Source organism: Notolepis coatsorum (assembly GCF_963971535.1).
Source record: "Notolepis coatsorum genome assembly, chromosome: 3".
Taxonomy (NCBI): domain Eukaryota; kingdom Metazoa; phylum Chordata; class Actinopteri; order Aulopiformes; family Paralepididae; genus Notolepis; species Notolepis coatsorum.
Genome location: NC_140167.1, coordinates 75,011,934 through 75,031,642, shown reverse-complemented (window position 1 = coordinate 75,031,642; position 19,709 = coordinate 75,011,934). Strand labels below are relative to the sequence as shown.

The window sequence follows — 19,709 nt, the reverse complement described above, 5'->3', positions numbered from 1 at the left end:
TGAGCTTCACTCAGTTGGTACAGACAGGCTGTAGTGTACTGGTCTATCCAGAGCTGGCATGAGGAACAGCATGGATTGTGCTGAGAAAGGACTCTACCGATCAACATCATCATTAAGTAAGAATCAAGGTAAGAAATAGGGCTAGGATTAAAATAAATGTATCTGAATTATCCCTTTAATAATATGTTCAGTTTCTCCTAAATGCATATAGTGCACCTTTAACTTTAAACAGCATAGTGCACATTTAACTTTAAACTGCATAGTGCACCTTTAACTTTAAACAAATCTGTAGAATACAAAACAATATTCAAATGATGGTTTGTTCCCAAACCTGCTAAAGTGTCTGGCACTGTAGACAAACGTACAAGTCATAACCCATATTTACCATCAGCATGGATGATTGGGTGGTAATTTCCGTCTCTGAATGGGAGGGAAAATGTGAAAAAACAAAAACCAGATAAAGCTTTAAAAAAAAAAAACAGTCCTCCTGGCACTGAAGTCAGAAGAACTGTAGAGAGCAGAGCACAGGCATTTCCAACTTCTCTTTGGATATGAAGAGCAGCCTGTTGATCCCGTGACCCTGACCTTTGGATGGGAGGCTGGGTGGTTAGAGAGGCCGACCTGTAACCGAAATCCATCAGTACTGATACAGAGTGCTTGGTCAGTAATATGGGTCTCCCAGTCCCTCTTGCTCTAAATTATTTGGTATCCCGTTCCCACTTGGACTATCCAGTCAGCAGTCAGGAGAGTCCATGTATTAATTGCATTTGTAAAGTCAATCCAAATCACTTGGAGTGTGAATGTGATATATACAGTATAACAAGAAAGTACTCAACCTCTACTGTCTTTAACTATGAATGAGCACAACACGAACTTACCATCTTTAGATAATAAAGTACTCAACCTCTACTGTCTTTTACTATGAATGAACACAACACTCTAACTTACCATCTTTAGTTAATAAAGTACTCAACCTCTACTGTTTTTAACGGCCATTTATAAATCAAAAGGACGCTGGGAAACGGATCGATGCCTTTATCTCAAGCCGACTTGACTGCAGCTAGGCTACTACTAACTAGAACCAAGAGGAGAGACCACATCAGCCCACTATTAGCTACTCTGCACTGGCTTCCAATAACATTTAGAATATATTTCAAGGTCCTGCTCCTTATATACAAAGCACTAAATGGAACAGGACCAAGCTACATTGCAAATTCTCTTGTCAACTATGTGCCTCCTAGAATATTACAATCATCTACTACTGGTCTATTAAAGGTTCCCAACCTGGGAGCTCCAGTAGCTCACCGCATACCTCGAGCGCTATTTCGGCGCCGGGGACAACCGTGCTTGTCACGGATCTGGGGTTTAGCAAGTTCGAATCCCGGACTGCAGCCGTGCCTTTCCCAGAGTGTCTTCCCCCCATCTGTACCCCATTCAGCCTGTTTCTGTCGGTCATCCTTGACCAGAGTAAATGCGATAAACGCAAAAAAGAGCCAGCGGAATGGCCAAAGTTTAAAAAAAAAAAAAAAGTTCCCAACCACAGCCGAAAGAAAATCAGGGACGCAGCCTTCACAAAATGTTATGCACCAAAGATATGGAACACTGATATTATTGGGGTTGTCCTGGCGAGACAACGGGTCTGAACCCCTGGACAGAAGGATTAGCGACAGTGGGGTACGTTAAACCACGCCCAAGCTTGCAGTAACGTACAGGCAGAGACAGCTGTCTTTATATGCTGTATTGGCGGTGTGGGCTCCAATGCCTCTGTGTCGTCTATTCTCAGAACTGCACTATTGCATTCTTTTACTCTGTCTATTCTATTTGACTAACTGTTTTATTGCACTACACTATTTTGCTACTGTTTTATCATTTTAAAATGGTCTGTTATATGTGAGACGATCAAGCAGTGAACAGGGAGGCCTGTTGGACCTGTGGGGAGCTGTGGTCTGGTGTTCTATGTCTTACCTTGACTTTGTCCGTTTTGCTCATCTTATGTCTTTTTTTTTGCTGTTGTGAAGCACTTTGAGCTGCATTTCTTGTATGAAAGGTGCTATACAAATAAAGTGTATTATTATTATATTTAACTATGAATGAACACAACTCTCTAAATTACCATCTTTAGATAATAAAGTTTGAAAACATTGTTCCTCTGAGGCACTTATTGGTCTATTTTCTTGTACTCTTCTCCAAGGAATTTATTACGTTAAAAATATGCATATATGGTGGATGGCGGTATAGTAAAAATCCATACCTTTGCATGGATGAATGATGGTACACCTTCATATTGGGTATATACCTCCCCGCCTAGTGCTGTTTCTATCCTTCTCTAACATAACAATCAGATGTCATTACAGTCATTTGAATGTGATGAGGATTCTGTCTAGGGACCCTATTTTCATATCAGTTCACCCTGCTTAGTACTGCTGCTTAGAGCCCCAACCCCTCAGCAGGGGTGCAGTCGTAATATGGGCGAAGGCCAAACGCCCGCGCATACATGTTCCCTCGGTTGCGCACAGAACAGACGATACACCTTGTCTCATCCTTCCAGTCGGGAGATCAAGCAACCCCCCACCTACAGGGCTTGTATTTGGTTGTCGGTATCCTATTATTATGCAAAGTCTAGGTGATAAGTGCCGCGACGAGTCATTTTTGTGTGGCCGGCCGGCACTTACCACCTAGACTTTGCATAATAATAGGATGCGCGCACTTCGGCCTCAGTGACGAAGCTCAAACGTCGTTTGACCGCGTTTGCCCAGCACTGCACCCCTGCCCCTCAGACTCAGAACTCAGAGAGAACCACTCAAGAAAATCCATCCGTCTGTGTGTGTGTTGTGTGTCTGTGCACTTTGTAAAGGATTTGGAACATACCTTTTCTCCCATGATGAAAAAGATAAAAACATGCAAAAAATGTTTAATCTGTAATCCAAATTATACATATACAAGGTTCTGGATATTAGCATTTCATTTTTCAGTAGGACCACAGTCAAAAAGCAGAACAACAGTGAAAAATAAAATACAATCTGTACAGATTTGTCCAGTTCTACAGTGAGTTAGCCAATCGGGAGAGAGTACCAGCAGACACTAAGTTTGTTAGCCAATCAGGAGAGAGTACCAGCAGACACTAAGTTTGTTAGCCAATCAGGAGAGAGTACCAGCAGACACTGAGTGAGTTAGCCAATCAAGAGAGAGTACCAGCAGACACTAAGGCAGATCATGGACTGATGGACAGAATAAAACCTCTCTCTCTCGCATCTTTTTTGTTGCATGAATCCACCTCAGTCGAATAACAAAATGTCCCTGCTACAAAATGACGACTGATGACTCCCTTTAGTAAAGCAACCGCCTGCATGAATTACCATGTGAAGACAAACTAAAAAAGGAGAAAGTAGAAACAAAAAGTCGATCTAAGGGTCTAACGTTTCTGTACATGTCTTCTTGCACTGTCCTTCCAAGCGTGTGTGTGTTGCTGTTGTTGTCGTTGTCGTCTCCCACGGTAGTGACTCACACACACACACACACACACACACACGCACGCACGCACGCACACACACACACACACACACACGCACACACACACACACACGCACACACACACTCCGGCAGTGAGATGGAACGCACACACACGCATTTTACACACCTACACAAATTTTACAGTCTTTCGGGAATTGTTGCACAAAAAAAATTGTCCAGAGCTTTGAAGCCATGAACGGGAACGGAATGAACGTAATAATAATAAAAAAAGAAAATAATGTACAAAAAGGCACATTTTACCCCAGTGCTTCTGTACTGTGAGATTCAAGTGTTAAATGAGTGTCTTTAGCGTGGCTAAACGCTGCATGACCCAGAGCCTGTTAAAACCGCCCAGCCGTCCCAAGGACAACGTCCCAATGCTTCCTCTGAGCGCACACCATTCACGGCTGTTAGCACTCGTTATGGATGTGGGCTAACACTCTGGTGATGTCTTCCCAGGTCTGTTAGCCTTCGGTGCTGGCAGGCGGCTTAGCTGTACACTAGCAAGGCTATTAGCATCCATTAGCGTTGTGGGCTAACACTCTGGTGATGTCTTCCCATGTCCGTTAGCTTTCAAAGCTAGCAGGCGGCTAAACTATCCCGCCCTGTAATCCTGCTGTACGCTAGCAAAACAGGGCTGTATCTTCCTCCTCAACGTTCCTTTAAAAATCCAGTCATCCTGAAGAGGTCTGTTTACAAGCCCACGATAAAAAAGTGCCACGTCCATGTCTGTCCTGCATGTTTAATCCCAAACCGCCCCCATCCTCCCCCACCCCAGCGCTTCATCCCCTTCCCATCTTCTTCCGCCTCGTCCAACCGACCGTTGTCCAACCGACCGTCGTCCAACCGACCGTCGTCCAACCCCCCACCCGTGTCCCCAGCTGAGCTCTTAGCGGAAGAGCCGACCTTGCTAGTCGTCCCCTCCTCCATAGAGGTCGGCTAGCTTGCGGAAGCGGGGTCCCCAGTCGCTGAGGTAGTCGTAGTCCTGGTCGCTGCCGCTGGATGAGGAGTGCAGGGAGCTGAGGGAGCCGGCTGTGGAGCCACTGCCCTCGTAGTCGAACACCAGCAGGGAGTCGTAGGGGGGCGCCGTCGGGTCGTTGTCAGCCGCCTTCAGGCCCTGGAGAGGGAGGGGGAGATACATCAAATCAGAAATCAGGCATCAGAAATGTCGAAAACTTTGCGTGATTCAGAAATGGGAAAACATTTTTATATTGCCAATTGTGCTTTGAAATGTTCTCTATCTGTTTCCTTATTGCAATACTTAATACGACTTCTAAATGTGTTAATTATTGTTAGATTGTCCGACCGTATTTATTCTGACGCAGTAGAAAGAAATACAGTTGTGTCCCGGGGGCGTGGCTAAGTACGCAGGTCTCAAGTGTCGGAGACGAGACGGAGACACGCAGAAATGATGGCGGTGTGAAAATATGCAGAGAAACATTAATACCTTTGGAACCGTTTGTGTTAAATTGTATCTGAATCTCTCGTCGCATAAAGGCTTGGCTGGCAGTGTGCATAGAATAAAAAGTGTGTCAAAAAGTAGCCAAACGTTACACTATAAAAAATAACTGGATAGTTGATTTAACTTCATTAGCTGAAATATTCTAAAATCATTAAGTCTGCTATTCTCCCTTTCTGTGTGTGTGCGCAAGGGCCCGTCCCATCTCTGGTCTTTGGAAAAACCAGATGAGGTCAGAGGAGTTTCATAGTATTTACTGATGGCCAGATAATGTTGATATTTAAACTAGGGATGTTCGATATTGGCTTTTTTACCGATATCCGATATTGTCCAACTCTTAATTTCCGATATCAACCGATACCGATATATGCAAGGTCCCCCCCCCCCCCCCCAAAAAAACGAAATAATTTTTCTTGTTGTGGAATTAACATTACATTTATTTGACAATAAAAGTATGCATTGATGTGTTAATTTCACTGGATGCATTCAACAAGGCTTTCTAAATGTAAACATTATCTGTGCAAAATATGACAACTACTTCAACTTACGGTAAGTTAGGCTATGGAGCATTTTTATTTAGTATCAAACAGCAGCTTGGATCACACTCCCTGAGATAATCCTGACAAATGGCCACTACATTCCCACTTCTTCACAAAATGTAAACAACATTGTACCTATACAACTTTGAGGTAAAGTGCAAACAACTGAAACAAGATAAAAAAAAGAAGAAAAAAAGCCAGCAGCCAGTCATTAGCCTAGTTGGGGTAACACAATCATTACAATAAACTGGGCTCAAGCCCTGCTCTCGATGAGCTCTACATGTAACTGGCCAGTGCCTATAATTTCGACTCGTTAACACTTTGGTTGCCTAAGGTTAAATTCATGATATACCATAGGTTGCCGGCTCTATTTGTCTATGGAGAAAGTCCCCTTCTTTGCAGGGCTATAACTTTTTAAATTCTATTGCTACATTGCCATTATTAGGGCCCATTCAAAGTCCTATATGTATTGTTCATTGTGTAGCAACGTTAAACTTTTTCATTCACATATTCATAGTAAAGTATGGTCTAATGTATAAGTATGTTTTCATCTCTTTCTGCAGCTTTCTCCAGAACGTGATCTATAGCCCCAAATACATTATATTGATGATGCAATACAGTTTTATGGCAATCAGCGCGATATAAAAAATTACAACTAGACGTACTTCTAGAAGTTACTACACGTCATCTGATGTTGACCGGATGGGCTAGGGGCCGTTTATAATTCCGTGGGCAGCGTTATACCAATCATCTAATGTGGGTCAAATGTTGATAATAGCAGTTAGTATCGAAGACGGTAACGTTACACGCTGAAACTCACCCCAGTCTCCGCGCGCCGTTGGGCGATCATCGTAGAGTTGAAATCTTATCATTATGGGATGTAAATTTACCCGGTCCATCTCCAGCTTGTATAATGGTATATACGTCCAAATCATGTTGTTTATCGAGTTATTGGCAATCGATCACTGTGTAGCGTGACAAGCCAGAGTCGCGGGACCTATAGCGAGCACCCGGAAGTACTACGGACGTAGCACAACCTCTATGCCACTTCCTGTTAAAGCGATTGCGCCGATCGGCCACCAGATGGCGCTCCTGAACCGCCAGAGAGCTCAGTGGGTCCTGCTGGTGGATCTCAGGCCAGCGGAGGGGACATATGAATCCGATCGCAGATTTTTGAAATATTGATATAAGGACGCTGTACAGCGTCCCCCGGCAACTTGAGCATGGCCAGCAATGACGTCAAAACATGGCAGTCAAATTGTTAAGGGACAATTGGGTGTTTTTTTTTTCGGTGGTGCCTGTTGCTTCTATTCATCGTTTTGCTGCAGAAAACGTTGCGTGTATCTCCGGAGGACTCTTCCTGAGGTGGGAGATTCAATTTGAAGTATTGAAGGAAGATGTATTGGTGCCTTCTCGCATAACCTCTGCTTTACAGTCACTGCGCCCACCTCAGGAAGAATCATCCGGAGATACGCGCAACGTTTGTGCAGCAAAATGATGAAAAGAAGCAACAGGTGACACAGAAAAAACATAGTGAGCATCGCAACGCCACTAACAGGCGCACGTTGCGGCACTTTGCTCTCGTCTGTTGCTCCGGGCTGCGTTTTCGCCGATAAACCAAGACATTGTTGGAAAGTTGAATTTGCCGCCTTTCGATCATCACCTCACTCAACCTATTGCGTGATTCCATTCTCGAGTTACAAGACAAACCATCCGGCGAGCGTCATTTGACAATCAAGTTTTTACTCTTTTATGGTATGATTTATCTGAGCTATTGTTAATACAGGTCAGATTTGTTTTATATGTTATAACATGAGCCAGCTCTATTGTACTTTATTTTAAATGATAATCAAATCTTGAATCTTGATTACTATCTTGACTATTTTCCTTTATCCTCTAGTTGGTTATAAGACCTCACAAGTTTCAAGTTTGCTTTTATTTATCACGTATAAAGTACATTACAGTGAAATGCTTGGTTCTGTATGAGCCCCTGAGAGAGTGCTTGTGGATGTGTGTAGATGGTTGGGTTAGTGTTGCATAGTCATTGAGCATCCTGATGGCCTGGGGATAGAAGCGGGGTCACACAAAGCCACTGGCTGCTCTCAGACTGGAAGTCTGAGGGGGGGGGGGGGGGGGGGGGGTTACTTTGCTTTCTGTGTGTATCAGCATGATTTTGAATAAAAACAAGAACGTTAATGCATTTGTTATTTATTCAACTACATATTGACAACTCAGATGTCTACTTGTGAGTCTGATATTCTAAAAGCCCAGGCATAATATTTTGAATGCTCCCTAAACAAAAATATTTTGTCCCAAAATTGGATATCATGTGGTGTGACGCCATATCCATATTTTTCAACTGGCAATTGTTTGGATACCTTTGTGGTGGAGGGGTCCTTCATCTTTTCAGGAAGTAGGACAACATCTCTGAAGGACTTTGGAAGGTTAGAAAGTGAGTCCTCTTAGTTTTCTCAATATATAAGGTATATTTAGGCACTTCCACTTTTAGACCTTTCAGACTGTCTTTTGGTGTGACACATTTTTACACAAAAAGGCCAAAAATAAGATACTTTTTAGTCAATACTGAATTTAAATCTATATTGCCATGTGCGAATGAGTATGTTGTTAGCATGCTAGCATATAGCCCCAATGCACAATGGTGTACTACGTTCATGAAACATATGGTATGACACTTCATCATATGGTGTGACAGGGTTTTCTCATCACACCATATAATTCATGTGTCACACTATATGATATGAACTGCATTTAACTAGATATATAATGCTATTTCATACATATTTTAGAACTAATACTTAAGTTTAATGAATATTTTGTATTATAAACACTTTTTCCAAGGTATACCTACTTGCAGAGGTGTGGACCCGAGTCACATGACTTGGACTCAATTCACAAATTGTATGACTTTAGACTTGACTTGACAAAATCAAAAAAGACTTGCAACTCGACTTTGACTTTAACACCAATGACTTGTGACTTCACTTGGACTTGAGCCTTTTGACTTTAAAATACTTGATACTTTCCCCCAAGCCCAACGATAAAACATTGTTATTTAATAAAAAAGAAATTCTGAAAATGTTTGTCCATGTTTCTAAAATATCTATCTTGAATTGGTCTCATTACAGATACCAAGAGAAGAAACGGACAGGGCAATTACAAACATTCAGAGTAAATTCTCTACCACCATCAAGAACAGAAGGACTTAGAGAGAAATGCACAGTTAAAATACAGGACAAAAAAGAGAGATCTACAAAAGATTTTCAACTTAACCCCGTCATCTACAGAAGCCTCATTTAACCATGAGATGAAAGTCCAGCCTGACCCAGTGCTATACAATGAATTTTGTGACAGACTGTTTTTCAAAGTGATTATACTCTTAATTTGAACCCATGATATCAATCATATGTCTTTGAAAAATGTTTGGTTGTTTGTTAAATGGATTAAATACACGTGCTTGCATTACGGATTGTTGTGTGGTGTGATTCATCATATGGTGTGACTTTCACAATTATGAATATGAAGGCTTTTTAAAATCATCAATGGGACAGATGAATAACAGTGTCACCAAATGTTTCTAGCATTTTTGTGTTTTTATAAGAAGGTTTTCCAAAATGTATTAGAAGTACATAGTCAAATCTTGTGCAATCGTCTTACCATGAGTTTTGATTACAAAAAATAATGCTAAATGTAACTAATTTGCACAAGGAAGAGCTAGAAATGTGTATAGTAGTGATAATAACCTTCATGTCACGCCATATAACAATTTGACTCACTAGCAAAAAAAACACCCATATATATATATATATAGCGGGATGAGGTGGATAGGAGAGAGAGAAGGTAGAGAGAAGGTAGATTAAATGATGAGGTTATAACAGAGAGGGGGCGTGGTCGGGAGAGATAAAGGGAGAAAAAGAGTGTAAAAGGAGTGTGAGAGAGGCGTTGTTCGGCGGGGGAGGAAGACAGAGAAGGATGAACAGAGAGAATAGGCAGTAAGAGAGAGGGGGTGGGAAAACGGATGATGGATGATGATAGGGTAGGGGGTCAGAGGTGGAGACAGGTACAAATGAAAAAGAGGTGGGTATTAAGGTGGGGGAGGAGCCCAGAGAGATGGTAGAGAGAGTAGAGGGAGAGAGAGGTGGTAGAGAGAGAGCAGAGCAAGAGAGAGACACACAGAGATAGATGGTAGAGAGAGAGTAGAGATATGGGAGAGAGAGTAGAAGGAGAGAGAGAGACAGAGAGATATGGTAGAGAGAGAGTAGAAGAAGAGCGAGGTGGTAGAGGGAGAGAGATACAGTAGAGGGAGAGACAGTAGAAGGAGAGAGAGACAACGAGAGATGGTAGAGAGTAGAGGAAGATAGAGAGACAGTAGAGGGAGAGACAGTAGGAGAGAGAGAGAGAGAGACAACGAGAGATGGTAGATGGAGACTAGAGGAAGATAGAGAAACAGAGACACATATATGGGAGAGAGACATATGGGAGAAAGATAGAGAGCGAGATGGTAGAGCGAGTAGAGGAAGAGAGAGAGACAGGAGGGAGAGACAGTAGAGGGAGTGACAGTGGGGAGAGATAGAGAGATGGGGGATTAGGGAGGGAGGGGAGAAAGAGATGGTAGAGAGATATAGAGAGAGACAGTAGGGAGAGGGAGAGAGAACGAGGGAGATAGGGAGAGATAGACAGTGGGGGAGAGGGAGAGAGACAGTGGGGTTCGGAGGAAGGATTAGGGAGGGAGAAGTAGAGGAGAGAGATGGTAGAGAGACACATATATGGTAGAGAGAGACAGTGGAGAGAGAGAGAAGGAGGGATTAGGGAGGTAGGAGAGGAGAGACAGAGGAGGATTTAGGTCAGAGTGGACAGATGCTGGGTTTGTCTCTCTGAGGAGATTGAACAGATTATACCAGCCCAGATATTTAGACCTGGCCCGAATTCTCTCGCTCTCTCTCACACACACACACACACACACACACAATGTCCCATCAAATGCACTTGCCGTATACAATACACACACACACACACACACACACACACACACACACACACACACACACACACACACACACACACACACACACACACACACACACACACACACACACACACACACACACACACACACACACACAAATACCTACTTTCATAAAGTGAATGCTAGTGTTGAAGTCAAACTCACTGTGGATCATTCTTGAAGTTTGAAGCTTTGCTGCTGTTCTAGAGCAGTGGTTCCCAAACCTTTTCCACCGCTTGGGACAGTGGAAATATTTTAGGGCCCAGCAAGTACCAGGGTTTGCCTTAAACAGCAGTTCCCCCATCCAATATGAACTATTAAACTTTATCTACTCAGTTTGACTGGCAGCATCTAATTTAGAACCTCTTTTTACAGAGCTTTGAAATAATGCCCAAAATAATGCCTTTTTTCTACTAGTCTCTTTAGATTTGAACATTAAACTTGAGGTTCCTCTTGCTGTTCTGATGTCTATTTATTGTACCTCATAGTTAGATAGATCTAACTTCAAATCTACTTAAAAAAAACCAAAACGTTCTCACACTTTTATTTTGAAAAGAGAATCGCACCAACCTCAGTAGACGTGAAGCCAAGGGAGAGGAGTACCTCGTCATAATGTCTTGTTCTTATCTTTGTAACGTGAACTTTTGTTACCTGGAACAGTGATTATCTGTGAGTATGTTTTCTTTTCTTCTAGCTCCTGGCGGTGTCAAAAACATTTCTGTTTTGTTTGGAGATTTTCTTCTCTCCCTGGTTGGATAGCTAATGTAAGCTCGCTACCACAGGTGGCACAACTGAATTTGTGTGACGGCAACCAAGCGACAGTGTTTGTTCACAGCTCTCACAGTTCACAGTCTGAATACATTTTGTTCCACTCAGATATCTTTGTTCCACTGGTAGTCTCACATAACCAGACGTCTCCACACTGTGTCAGCGCTGTTTTAGAGGGTGGCATCTTCAATTTAAGTAATAATCTTGAACATTTTCATGTAAGTAAATGTCTATTTTGCCACTCTGTATCGACAGTTGATATAACACAATAGTGATTCTACCTTTACTCAGTTAATTTGCTGTTCTTGGCTGTTCTAAACACTGGTGTCTGGTAGGACATTCCTGTGGAAAATCATCCGGCACACAGGAAGTGACACGTTTTAAAAGTAGTTAGTGTGACTTTTTCTAGATGGAAAGCGTGTCAATACAACAGCAATGATTCCTTATCACCAACATATGTAAAATCAAACAAAAATGAGGAACTTGCGAATTGCCACTTTAAATAGTGAACAGTGAACGTTTCAGCGGTCCATTATTATTATTATTGCTAGTCTTCTACGGTTGGAAATCAGTGAATAATAATCAGACAGCATGTTTGTTAAAATAGCTAACTAGCTACTTCATTGATAGGGGCTGTTAGGGGCACTAGCGTAACGTTAGCTCCATCAGCAGTGCTACTGACATGGTCCACTGACAGCCTCCTGTAAAACAGTATGAAATTTGTATACGTTCCTTGTAAAACAGGCACAAATACAAAAATGAGGAATGCAAGTCCCCATTATTAGCCTCCTGAAATATTGTCGTTCATCAAAAATGTGGGATTTCGAATGACTGATGTCCTATTTTTTGTACTGTCGTAGGCCTAATAATAACGTAGTTACCAGGACAACCAGGGGTGTGTTGGTCATGGGACGGGGTTGCACGCACGAACGCGAGTACACACACGGATGTGCTGCACTCAACTCATGTGCCAACTCGCCAAGTACCCACCTGGCTACTTTGCATAACAATAGCTCAGGTTGTCAGGTGTGTTCAAATACGTCCTCACGACTCCTCAGATACATTCCGACATAACTTGTGAATGAAATGTGTTACATTCCATTCCTAGAGGCAATTAGGCATTGTCTTTATTCTGTGCGCACGTGAGGGAACATTTATGCGCATGCGCGGGATCGCGCACGCGCGCCCAGGAGCGCACGTGACGTCCTTAGAACACAGTGCAACCAGGTATGAAATCACCAACGCACCACTGAGGACAACAATACTAAAGTTATCTCCGTGGCCAACCAGGGTTTGAATAACGTAGCTACCAGGGCAACAACGCTAACATTAGCTCCGTGGTCAGTCAGGGCTTGAATAACGTAGTTACCAAGGGAACAATGCTAACATTAGCTCTGTGGTCAGCCAGGGCTTGAATAACGTAGTTACCAAGGGAACAACGCTAACATTAGATCTGTGGTCAGCCAGGGCTTGAATAACGTAGTTACCAAGGGAACAGCGCTAACATTAGCTCTGTGGTCAGCCAGGGCTTGAATAACGTAGTTACCAAGGGAACAGCGCTAACATTAGCTCTGTGGTCAGCCAGGGCTTGAATAACGTAGTTACCAAGGGAACAATGCTAAAATTAGCTCTGTGGTCAGCCAGGGCTTGAATAACGTAGTTACCAAGGGAACAACGCTAACATTAGATCTGTGGTCAGCCAGGGCTTGAATAACGTAGTTACCAAGGGAACAGCGCTAACATTAGCTCTGTGGTCAGCCAGGGCTTGACAACCAGTAAAAGCTCAAAAAGACATCTGCAGTTGGCACCGGTATGACAGGCGTCACGACATGTAAGCCAATAAAAACGAGGGGGTCGAGGTTTGGAGCGAAACTAGCTTGGGAATAGTTATGATGTTTGAAATAGAATGAGCTCATAAAATATATAGAAACTCAGCTCAGTTGCTTGTTCTGAATGACCGCAACTCGCAACCCTTCACGTGCAAACAACAACATCCTGCATTCCTCCCTCCCCCAAAAGAGAACTCCCGACACCAGAAGAGGGAGAGAATTGTTATTAACTCGTGGCGCCCTTGATTCAGTCGCTGATCAAACAAATACAGCGATTCTGATAAGCCAAGCAAATGTTTGCGTCTGCTTGTCATCCGAACCTCGAGTGAAGATTGTTATTCTCTCCTCTGACTCTTGTGTCATTCAGAGAGCTTGAGAGAATTAGGGAGGAGAGTGGAGAGTGTGTGTGTGGAGGGGGGGGGGGCTTCAGCTTGTCATGTCTGTTGGATTAAGCTGTCTAGATCGGCTCGCCACGTCTGACAGCTCTCTACTCATTATTCATCCCTCTGTTTGGCAGATCTCTTTATCCCAGCCGTGAACCCCCAAGCACACACACTATACACACAAATACCCCCCCCACACACACAAATACACACATACACACAAGGATAACCCCCCCCCCCCACACAAACACATATCTTCGCTGACAGGAAATGGCAACGTGGCACGGCTGACACTTTAAATTGTGGGACTTGATGGGCTGTAACATCACGATACAATGCAACAACTGCACACACACTGTGTATGTGTATGTGTGTATGTGTGTATGTGTGTGTGTGTGTGTGTGCACTCACTGCTTAAGGAGTTGACTGGAAGTCCAAAGCCAGTCACTCTGGGATTAATGAGAAACTCAATGGATTTACCTTAAATTAGCCAGGCAGGCTGTGCCCATGTCTGGAGGAGGACTAATCCTAACGCTGATTAGGACCTACACATAGGAGACGGGTCAAATGTTTCAAACTAATTACTTTCCTTTCCTACTTCTTTTCTGTCTTTGTCTCTCCTTCACTCGCTGTGTCACACTGTCCTCGGCCTCCAGACATTCTTGGTCAACTACAGTAATAGAATTTGTGATTTGTGATGAATGGTTAGTTTCATTGACAAATGAACACACTGACACATGCAATAATGCAGACATCTAGTGCTTACCAGAGATGTGGTCATCATTTTAAATCTAGTGTTTACCAGAGATGTGCTTTATCATTTTAAATCTAGAGTTTACCAGAGATGTGGTCATCATTTTAAATCTAGAGTTTACCAGAGATGTGCTCATCATTTTAAATCTAGTGTTTACCAGTGATGTGCTTTATTGGAAATAAAACATATTTTCAAAGTCACTGTAATGGTATTATTAAGGACTCATATTGGTACTCGGTATCGGCAAGTACCCACATGTAAGTACTTGTATTTGGTGTGAAAGAAAGTGGTATCTGGAGCTCCCTAGTAATTAGTAACTTAATCATGATTGATGTTTTCATGTCTTCAGTGCACACTTTTAGTTCTCTACATCTCCCCTGTGCTGGTGACGCCCATGTGCGCCCTTGTGCTGGAAGAAAACGTCATACACAATTTTAAAGGGACCAATTGCATTGGTCAAAAGCTCCTTTTTAATTGGTTGGAGAGCACAACCCTCTCAAGCTTAATGTTTTTTGATATTGTCATTTGGAGGAAAATCCACTTTCGCTGCTTTGATTGACCCCCAACACGGACACACATTTTAAATTCTTTTCAATCCAGAGTTCAAACGAAACAATGAAATCGATGGACCTGACTACAACAGGGGGAGGAGTTGAAAATTACCCAAAACACACCCACACACACGTGCACGCACGCACGCACGCACGCACGCACGCACGCACACACACACACACACACACACACACACACACACACACACACACACACACACACACACACACACACACACACACACACACACACACACACACACACACACACACACACACACACACACACAGACACACACAGACATACAGACTCTGGGTGATACGGTACCTCGTGGATGAAGTCTCCTATGTCTCCGGGATGCGGAGCGGCTGAGCGTATGGGGTACTGGTGGTCGTGGTGGAGGGGTCTCTCGTCCATGCGTCGGATGCCCACCTTCACACACTCAGGCTCCACGGCGTCAGGTTGCTGCAGTTGGCTCAGGTCGTAGTCCTGAACAAACAGACACATAAAAACAACACCGCCTCATCACTTGAGAGTCGACACGCGTACGGACTAGCTGCGCACCCTCTTAAATGCATATGACAGCGGCGGCTAACCACAATGTAAGCTTTTAATGCGTTGATGGCGCTTGAGAGTTGAAGACGGAAAACGGGGAGTGAGAATTTGATGAGTCAGATGCGACCGTGATGGCTTTGTGTTTACACACTGTCTTCCATCCTCAGGATAGACCGCTCTCTGTGTTTACACACTGTCTTTGGTCTTCAGGTTAGAGTGAAGACCGCTCTCTGTGTTTACACACTGTCTTCCATCCTCAGGATAGAGTGAAGACCGCTCTCTGTGTTTACACACTGTCTTCCATCCTCAGGATAGAGTGAAGACCGCTCTCTGTGTTTCAGTGGAGGCTGCTGACCAAATTTTTAGGTGAAGCACAAATTATTATATTATATTTATAAAACATCCCCCAATGTGTGTGTCAGTAGTGGCTGGTGAGTTAAAAAATTGGAGAGGACGGGAGATAAAAAATTGTAATAAAGAAGTACAGACACAGTGTGGTTATGAAGACAGCAGACAGACACTACAGTTAAAGACAACAGGTAGTAATTTATACCTTTGAGTAACTCTTGACACACACACACACAAATCAAAAACTATTTGTTTACAGCAAGATCAGACCATTTCTCATCCTCACTGTTTCAAACACATCTACATGCAATTTCTTTGCAATTTCATGCAAAAAGAGCTTATAAAATGCATGGTAAATGTCCACCCTGGACTCACCACTGTACTCACAGCTTTACTGCCAAGACACAATAGGCTACAACTACAAGTCAAGAAGTATCACCACATCAATCCCACATGCACTCATTCCAGTACACACACACACACACACACACACACAGACACACAGACACACACACACACACACACACTCTCACACACACACACACACACACACACACACACACACACACACACACACACACACACACACACACACACACACACATACACACACACAGTATAAACAAACTATACTCCTGTGACGATTTCAATAAAACAGACCATTCTGAGTCAATGGTACAGAAAAACTGTACATTGGAATATTGGTAAACATATCGGTCAATCCCATTGTCCCGTGGGATTATGCCCCCCCCCCCCCCCTCCCCGCGGCGATATTCATATTTGATTAGAAAGCTACCGCTGCCCGCAACATGGTTCTTGGTGTATTAAACAGGCAATGCCACGGCCGGCTATTGAGTTCATATGCCATAAATGTCATGTATGTTGTGTATGTCATAAATGTCAATATGAATTGAAAATGGGGGACCCTGATGTAAACAAGACGAAAGTCTTTCTCTGGTCTGAATCCCCTTAACAATTGTGTGTATTGAGCCGTACTGTATTGTACCCATTCTGCAATCTGTTAAATAAAGTTTTCATTCATTCATTAATTTGCTGTCTCGTTATAACACAAACAGCTCACCATGAACCATGACCAACTTAATTACGTACGTTAGCATCCAAGCTAGCGTGATATGAATGAATGAATGAAAACGTTATTTAACAGATTGCAGAATGGGTACAATACAGTACGGCTCAATACACACAATTGTTAAGGGGATGCAGACCTGAGAAAGACGTTTGTCTTGTTTACATCAGGGTCCCCCATTTTCAATTCATATAGACATTTATGACATACACAACATACATGACATTTATGGCATAGGGACATATAGGTATTTAGTACTGATACATTTGTGACATAAACGGTATTCAAATATACAGTACTGTTACCCCTAGATCCTGACAGAGTATATACATATGATGGGGAGGGGACTGTACATTAGGAGGGGGTGGGTGGGTGGGAGAGAAATATAAATTTGGCGGGGAGGGAATATATACATGCGGTGGGGAGGAGACTGTCTATTAGGAAATGGTGGGGGTTTTGGGCATTTACGGTGGCCAGTTTCGAATTGCAGCCTCCCGTAGGTGCTCTTTAAGAGCGGTTTTGAATGTGGGTAGGGATTCACGTTAGTAGTTAGAAACGGCTTGGCTGCCTGCTTACTTGCAATAATGTTGTCATCGTCCTGGACAGATAGACTTGTTAAATCATAATATCCACACTTTGTGCTGGTCCTCAGTAAATGTCCCGCCGGCAAAAAATAAGTTGCTATTAAAGTGCTAAATGTTAGATTACACTAACACACACTGTGTCTACACTAATATAGAGCTTTCGAACGTGGCCGCTCTGTTAATAAAATATTCAATCAATCAATCAATCAATCCCGCGAGGGGAGAGGAGACGCAGCTGCAGAGTAGGAACCATTCTCTGATTGGATCTCAAGGATGTCAATCATTCAACCTCCGTGTAGCTGCAGAGCAGCAGAGATGGCAACATTCTCTGATTGGATGTCAAGGCTGTCAATCATTCAATCCCCCATTCAATGGCAAGAGTTTAAATGCACGGACCGTGCTTAGATGACGTTAATAGCCTATTTTGATTGGCTATTATTTATTTAATCCTGGGTCAACCTGTGCAGCCATCTGCACGGATATTTACTGCAGTTATTACTGCAGTGCAGGCCTGCTCAGAGCTGTCAATTTTGGCAATTTTTTAAGAAAAAAAATTCACTGAAATTTTTTTACAGAGGAAAACATTTCTAATAAAAAAGATTAAAATTAAAATTAAAAAGAAATATATATATATATATATATATATATATATATATATATATGTAAATTAATAATAATTATGAATTATGAGTGAATTTGTGTTTCACGTGGTGTCATAGAGAAACCTCCACTGCTGTGTTTACATACTGTCTTCGGTCCTCAGGATAGAGTGAAGACCGCCCTCTGTGTTTACACACTGTCTTTGGTCCTCAGGATAAAGTGAAGACCGCTCTCTGTGTTTACACACTGTCTTTGGTCCTCAGGATAGAGTGAAGACCGCTCTCTGTGTTTACACACTGTCTTCGGTCCTCAGGATAGAGTGAAGACCGCTCTCTGTGTTTACACACTGTCTTCGGTCCTCAGGATAGAGTGAAGACCGCTCTCTGTGTTTACACACTGTCTTTGGTCCTCAGGATAAAGTGAAGACCGCTCTCTGTGTTTACACACTGTCTTTGGTCCTCAGGATAGAGTGAAGACCGCTCTCTGTGTTTACACACTGTCTTCGGTCCTCAGGATAGAGTGAAGACCGCTCTCTGTGTTTACACACTGTCTTCGGTCCTCAGGATAGAGTGAAGACCGCTCTCTGTGTTTACACACTGTCTTCGGTCCTCAGGATAGAGTGAAGACCGCTCTCTGTGTTTACACACTGTCTTCGGTCCTCAGGATAGAGTGAAGACCGCTCTCTGTGTTTACATCTGCTTGGTACAGCAGTTTGTTCTCTTCTCTCTCAGACACTGCTATCCGGCGGTAGAGTGGAGAGAAAGGGAGACGTGGGGGGGGGGGGGGGGGTGTACAAGTGGGAATTATGGCAGCATCACAAGAACAATATGTGGAGAATATGATGGAGGTAAGGAGGGAGGGAGGTAGGTAGGGAGATAGGTATGTAGGTAGGTATGTAGGGAGGGAGATAGGTAGGGAGGGAGGGAGATAGGGAGGGAGCGAGGAAGATAGGGAGGGAGGGAGATAGGTAGGTTGGTAGGTAGGGAGACAGGTAGGTAGATAGGTCAGTAGGTAGGGAGTGAGATAGGTAGGGAGGGAGGGAGATAGGTAGGTAGGTACTATAGGTAGATAGGTAGGTAGATAGGGAGGACGAGAGATAGGTAGGTAGTTAGTGGGGGGGTAGGTAGGTAGTTAGTTAGGTAAGTAGGTAGGTAGGTGGGGGGGGATAGGTAGGTAGGTAGGTAGATAGATAGTAAGGTAGTTAGGTAGATATGTAGGTAGGTATGAAGATAGGGAGGGAGGGAAGATGTTAGGGTGTGTTGGAGGAGGGGGTGGGCGCTAACATACAGTAAGTGTCTGTCATGGTCTCTGATCTGTCTTTGTGAAGCGCAGCGTGGGTCTGATTCAGTGCAGAATCATCCAGGAGCCTCTCTGTGCGCCTGCAGCCTCGAGCTTGACTAAAGCAGGTCCCGTTTAGCAGAATAAAGGCCCCGGGCACCAGAGAGACCTTGCTTTGTTCACTATAATAACCCCATCAACACTTCAGACTGGATGAGAGAGACACAACACAACACGAATGAGAGCGAGAGAAAGAGAGAGGAAATTAGCTTGTGTGTGTGTGTGTGTGTGTGTGTGTGTGTGTGTGTGCGTGCGTGTGTGTGTGTGTGTGTGTGCGTGTGTGTGTGTGTGTGTGTGTGTGTGAACTTGAAGGGGTGTTGGGTGACATCCAGGCCTGGACCAGCAGCCTCCCGGACCCCCCCCCCCACCCCCCCCCCACC

The 19,709-nt window shown here is 43.5% G+C and overlaps 1 protein-coding gene across 1 annotated transcript in view; it reads right to left on the bottom strand.

Annotated features, from left to right (window-relative positions):
- Positions 1-4,420: 4,420 nt before the first annotated feature.
- The window catches only part of LOC311224570 (cadherin-2-like), a gene marked incomplete at its 3' end in the record, with an annotated part of 162,386 nt that continues 147,097 nt past the window's right edge, over positions 4,421-19,709 (bottom strand). The window contains exons 15-16 of the mRNA XM_084309605.1: positions 15,145-15,306; positions 4,421-4,627 (exon numbers count right to left, since the gene is read on the bottom strand). Of these exons, the coding sequence (XP_084165731.1) occupies positions 4,421-4,627; positions 15,145-15,306 (369 nt within the window). The remainder of the gene's footprint in view (positions 4,628-15,144; positions 15,307-19,709) is intronic.